The sequence below is a fragment of the Sceloporus occidentalis genome, unplaced genomic scaffold, assembly GCF_023333645.1.
Source record: "Sceloporus occidentalis isolate IW3139 unplaced genomic scaffold, rSceOcc1.0.p SCAF_71, whole genome shotgun sequence".
Lineage (NCBI taxonomy): Eukaryota > Metazoa > Chordata > Lepidosauria > Squamata > Phrynosomatidae > Sceloporus > Sceloporus occidentalis.
Genome location: NW_028317051.1, coordinates 2,555,794 through 2,561,414, shown reverse-complemented (window position 1 = coordinate 2,561,414; position 5,621 = coordinate 2,555,794). Strand labels below are relative to the sequence as shown.

At 41.7% G+C, this 5,621-nt stretch overlaps 1 protein-coding gene across 1 annotated transcript; it reads left to right on the top strand.

Moving 5' to 3' along the window:
• Positions 1 to 1,238: 1,238 nt before the first annotated feature.
• LOC149286267 (c-Myc-binding protein-like) lies at positions 1,239 to 4,890 on the top strand. The gene is made up of 5 exons (XM_089494346.1): positions 1,239 to 1,253; positions 2,702 to 2,774; positions 3,816 to 3,864; positions 4,103 to 4,232; positions 4,846 to 4,890. Exons 1-5 carry the CDS (start codon positions 1,239 to 1,241, stop codon positions 4,888 to 4,890), a joined length of 312 nt encoding a protein of 103 aa, XP_089350472.1.
• Positions 4,891 to 5,621: the final 731 nt, after the last annotated feature.

Genomic DNA, 5,621 nt, shown 5'->3' with positions numbered 1-5,621 from the left:
TTTTAAACTTTATTTAACATCATTCATGTTAAATAAAGTTTAAAAAAAAACGATGCTTAAATCTAAGTCCCGGTCAGGGGCGCCGAGCGGTTGCTCGTGAAGTTCTCGGCAACCGCTCGGCGCCCCTTCCTTTCCGGACTATTCCGGCTCTCAACGTGAAATGCCGGCACCGCGGCAGAGCGAGAAGACGGATGCCTCCCGCTCTCACCGCAGGACTCCGGCAACAAGGTAAGTGGGGGGGGTGTAGTTTGAAGGGGCAGAGGGGGGGGGTGTAGAGTTTGAAGGGGCAGAGGGGGGGTGTGTAGTTTGAAGGGGCAGAGGGGGGGGTGGTGTAGTTTGAAGGGGCAGAGGGGGGGGTGGTGTAGTTTGAAGGGGCAGAGGGGGGGTGTAGTTTGAAGGGGCAGAGGGGGGGGTGTAGTTTGAAGGGGCGGGGGGGTGTAGTTTGAAGGGGCAGAGGGGGGGTGTAGTTTGAAGGGGCAGAGGGGGGGTGTAGTTTGAAGGGGCAGAGGGGGGGTGTAGTTTGAAGGGGCAGAGGGAGGGGGGTGTAGTTTGAAGGGGCAGAGGGAGGGGGGTGTAGTTTGAAGGGGCAGAGGGGGGTGTAGTTTGAAGGGGCAGAGGGGGGGGTGTAGTTTGAAGGGGCAGAGGGGGGGTGTAGTTTGAAGGGGCAGAGGGGGGGTGTAGTTTGAAGGGGCAGAGGGGAGGGGTAGTTTGAAGGGGTAGTTTGAGGGGCGGTAGTTTGAAGGGGCATGGGGGGGTAGTTTGAAGGGGCAGAGAGGGGGGGTAGTGAGGGGGGGCGCCAGAGGAGTAGTCCGCACAGGGCGCCACAACGCCTAAGGCCGGCTCTGGGAGCACTTCCCTGCCACTGACTGGCTGCTTCATGTGTGCACATATATTATTAATGTTGACCTTTAATTACATGCGCTTAGAAGAGATACAACCTCCAGGCCAGCCCTACAGCACTATTTCCTATCAGCGCCACTAACGTCCGTTACGTAGTTGCCATGGGAAACCAAGCGATCACACCTAAACTAAAGTTTTGGCTTCCTGACTTTCAAGCCGTGCGCGCGCTACCGGTCTCTATAAGGCGCATGCGCAGGAGTCGGTCAAACGCTGACGCGCGTGACACAGTGCTAGGCTCCGGCACGTTCTGCGCATGCTCTCTGCGTGTTGATAAAGCGGGTTACTGGGGAGATAGTTGGCTAACAAACCAGAAGCCCTTGGGAGATTGAGGAGCAAGGATGGCGAACTATAAGGTGAGCTGCGTAACCCTCCGGTGCGGCTTCTGCTCCTTGACGTTCTTTTATTTATTTTATTTTATTTTAATTGGTATACATAGAATTGAGTGACGAATTGCTCCTCTTTTCGTATTGACCGATAGCACACCGGGTTCAGTGCGGTAGTAGTAATCAATGTAGGGTCCCAGATGTTGCTTCATGCAAATACATTATAGTTTATACCACCGAAGCAATGTATCTATCAGTCTGCTTGTATAGAAGGTGCAGGGTGTTCTGGGTATTAATTTTACTCCCTACTATGCTCTAACCTAATCCATGCTAAATTTTATTTGAACGAGTTGTGTAATTCATGGTTCTGAAAGTAATTTTTTTTTTCTACTGACACTTGAATAATTACACTAGTAACCCCTTAAAAGCCAAATCATTATGCCCGTTGGGACAAGATATCTTGATAAACCCACATTTTTGGTGACTTTGGGTACTCTATAACCCCTTTTTATACGTATATAGTTGGGCACTATGGATTCATACTGTATAGTCTACATATTTGGGGTGTACAGTACACACCTGTGTGATATAGGCAGACTCTATAACCACATTTTGTTTGTGTAATAATATATGTATGCATTTATGTGTGTCTGTGTAACAGTTACCGGACATTATGTGGATAATAAAACCAAATAAAACTTTGGATAAAACAGGCTGTGGTCTTGTATTTAGTTTACCAATGAACTATAACAGACAATGTAACCATTCAATAATTTAATAACAAATATATATAACTATATACAAGCTCTTGGCTGTACCCAGAGCACCCAAAACTCAATTTAGGTACCTTGCCAGCCGCCCTATAAGCCAACGACAATATATAAACCACGACAATATATTGAAACAAAAATCTACATATTACAATATGGGCGGACAGGATGTTGTGTTTTCATCAGCTCTTTGGTGCCGTCTTCAGCTCATCCACCTCGCTGCTGCTCACCAGACTCCCTCATAATACCGCTATTTATAATGAAAATTTCCGCTGATGGCGCAGCGCGGGACAGTAAAAAATTCTGACATCTATATAAACTCTGATTGCAAGGCAGTCCCTTGCCTTTTTTTTTTTTTTTCTCCCCGCTCCCATGAAATTCCATAAATCTTAACTCTATAACATATGGTAAATATACCGCATAACACATGCATTATAAGCAAAGAATAAGCAGTGTAAAGATTCTTGATTCCCATAAATTGGGGGGGGTTACGTTTAACTTTATGTGTAGCCGCAAACGCAAAGCTGAAACGAACGTTTTGGATACGCCGTATCTTCCTCGGTTCTTTAAAGCTAGTGTAGATGTCTATGTGAAGCTATCTTTACTTTGGGAGGCCAGTAGAATGGACTCGCTAATCCGTATGCAATACTAATAATCTAACAAAATAAGGTGCCAATCATTAAAACAAATGTTTTTGCTTTGTTGTAGGCTGCAGATTCTAAAAGGGAACAATTCAGAAGATACTTGGAGAAGACTGGAGTACTTGACACCCTTACAAAAGGTACTTAATATGATACTTCCGTGCTGAACATCTGCATGTTCTCCGATAGGCGAGTACTTTGTAAGAGTATGAAAGAGTTCTGAATGTCCACGTTTAAATGTCTTTGTGCAGGTATAAAATATATTAAAGTCAGAGAGCCACCATGATTTGTCCTTTGTTTTGTTGTGAAAAACATTTGGTGGGGGGGAGAGAATAGTGCTAATGGAAGAATCCACTGGCCACAGATTTTTCTTCTATGGAATAAAAAGGGGGAGTAGAAAAATTGCTCAGTATCTCTATAATATATGCATGTGTCTTGTCACACTGAGCAGGGCTAAATGTGAAGTGCAGTATGGTTGGGCCTTCGTTGTATGCCCTCCCCAGCATGACTCAGAATTCACAGCAAAGTGAAAATAAATGAGGGGGGCGGGAAAGATGGTGAGTTTATATTAATCTTAAGTGCAGCTAGAAGTTCAATACCAGCCTCACCTGTCTGGTAACAATGAAATGAATAAAGGTAATTTTTAGTACAGATAGCACCAGTACACACGGTGCTTAATTAGGATGCTTATTTATAAATTCTAAGGATCCTGATTAAGTAGTTGGGACTTGATTCAGTTTGTTTGCACGCTGGTTCTATCTATGCTTAGAATTGCATTAATTCACAGCAAAGCCCTGCCAAATAGTCCAGTGTGGAGGGCTGCTGGGTAGTGTTGTGTGCAGCAGGTAAGGGAGGGTCAAAAAGGGAGAAAATGCTAGGTTTGATATTAATGGCTTACACATATGCTAGTGTCTTTACATAAAAATCTGCACATGCTGAGCAGTGGTAGGATCTGTACTGCAATCTGAATGCCAATTAATTGAATTTTCCCTTTTGCTTTAGATGTAAATGGTACTTGTGTTTTAAAACTTCAGTCTAATATTTTTCCATGCAATTACTCTTCAAAGTTTGGCATTTGCGATAATTGGGCTATTCTTGCACATACGACACCTTAGAAATATATATTGTTAATCTATTTAATGTTTCTGAAATAGTTTTTTTTTTTCTTCTTCTTCTTGTAGTGCTGGTGACACTTTATGAAGAACCAGAGAAACCAAACAATGCATTGGAGTATCCTTTCTCTTGCGAAGGGGGTATAATTGGGAATATTCTGCTAAAATTATTTGTTCAATGATTTTCTCTGGGGTGGAACACTGTTTATTATATTGAAAATAAGGATGATGGTATGTAATGATCTGTAATTTTCTGTTGCATTAGTAGCTCTGTCTTCTAGAAATTGCATTTTTTATTTTTATTTTTTTTGGTTGTGCATCTTTAAGGTTTTTCAGTCCTTAACCTGTAAATTCAGCTTCCTGAAACAGCACATGGGAGCTGCGGGGCCTGAAACGCCAGACGTGGAAGCTCTGCGCTTAGAACTTGCAGAACTAAAACAGAAGTATGAGGCTGTACTAGACGAGAACAAAGACCTGAAAGCCAAGGTTTGTTGTGTTGTCTTTTGGAATCTTGTTTTAACCCCCGTTTTCTATAAGGTGTTCTTGAATATATTTGATATGTATTAAAACGACCCTTGCAAAGGGAAAATGGCAGTGGGTACTTAAAATACAGCTATGACAATGCGTTAAAATAAAGCCAACACATCTAGAATACTAGGGCTGCCAAATACTGATTTAAAAAAAGCTAGCTTCTGGTCTCTTACAAAGTTGACTAGTGTAATGATGCTGTACTTAATAAATGTGTATATTAAAGGAAAAAATGCTAGTGAGGAGCATCTGAGATTGCCTTTTTAGGAATGCTTGTGGTGGTGAAATAGAACTGATAGGAGTCTGCTCTCTCCAGGATGATAATGAATATGCACAAATGTCTTCTTATTGACATACAAAACCTAACCCAAAAGTCTGAGGTTTTTAAAGTGTATGACACACTTCTGACTACAGTTGAGTTTGATGGGACCTGTGTTTTTAGGTAGTATTATAGTTACCCTCTATTTAGTTGGCTGTAGTTCTGGCAGCATATCCACCCAAATGAAACTGTCACCTTTTTTTAAAGTGTCTCGTTATGACATAAATCTAACATGTTCATTCTTTTTTTAAGCTTGCACAGCATGAGCCATCTCTTGATGAGAAACATCCAGAATAACCATCTTTGATGTCCTACCAAACTAAAACACTGCACTGGAAAAAAAAATTATGTAAGCTTGGGTTTTGTTAACTTTAGGGTACAAATGTTTGTTTCTAAATTTGTTTTCTATGTTCACTCTTTCAATAATAAACTATTTAATATAGCAGTTTTTGACATGTGTATTGGTTACTTTTACTTATCAAAGGGTCAGATGCTAAAAGTAATTTCATTGGACGTGTAACAGAATCTCGAAAATGAGGCCAGAATAGCCACGTTGGAATAACGGCTATATTGAAGGCTTCCCTACTAAACTATCTTGGCCTTGGTTGGGCCTTTAATTCCCCTACAATTCTCCTGGAGTGTGTTCCCTGTCCACTACTGCTTTCTTGATTTCTGCTCCTACTCCTGCACTGATTAAGGTCTCGTCTCTTTACAGCAGAAATAAATGGGCTGACTATATGGCTTCTGCCTTCAAATTTATGTGCTTCTCTCCTATTCCCAGGGTGCCACATTTTCTATGACAAAGTAGAGCGATATTTTGGTATAACTAGTTAACTATTATAAAATAATGCCTGGACTTCTGCAGATGGACCAAAAAAAGCTTTGAGTTGTTTTTTTTTTGTTTTGTTTCTGGTTCATTCATTTTCAGTTACGTTCTGAAACAAAATTATTCTGCCGCTTTCTACTTCTCCAAAAAGTCTTAGTTCTCTGTGGACAACGGGACATGGACATGACCTCCCAGTGAAACT

What these genes read in the sequence shown, in the direction of transcription:
- LOC149286267 (XM_089494346.1), top strand. An exon ending in ACTTGACACCCTTACAAAAG is followed by an intron (nt 2,775 to 3,815) that starts GTACTTAATATG and finishes TTCTTCTTGTAG; the next exon opens with TGCTGGTGACACTTTATGAA. An exon ending in AAACCAAACAATGCATTGGA is followed by an intron (nt 3,865 to 4,102) that starts GTATCCTTTCTC and finishes CTGTAAATTCAG; the next exon opens with CTTCCTGAAACAGCACATGG.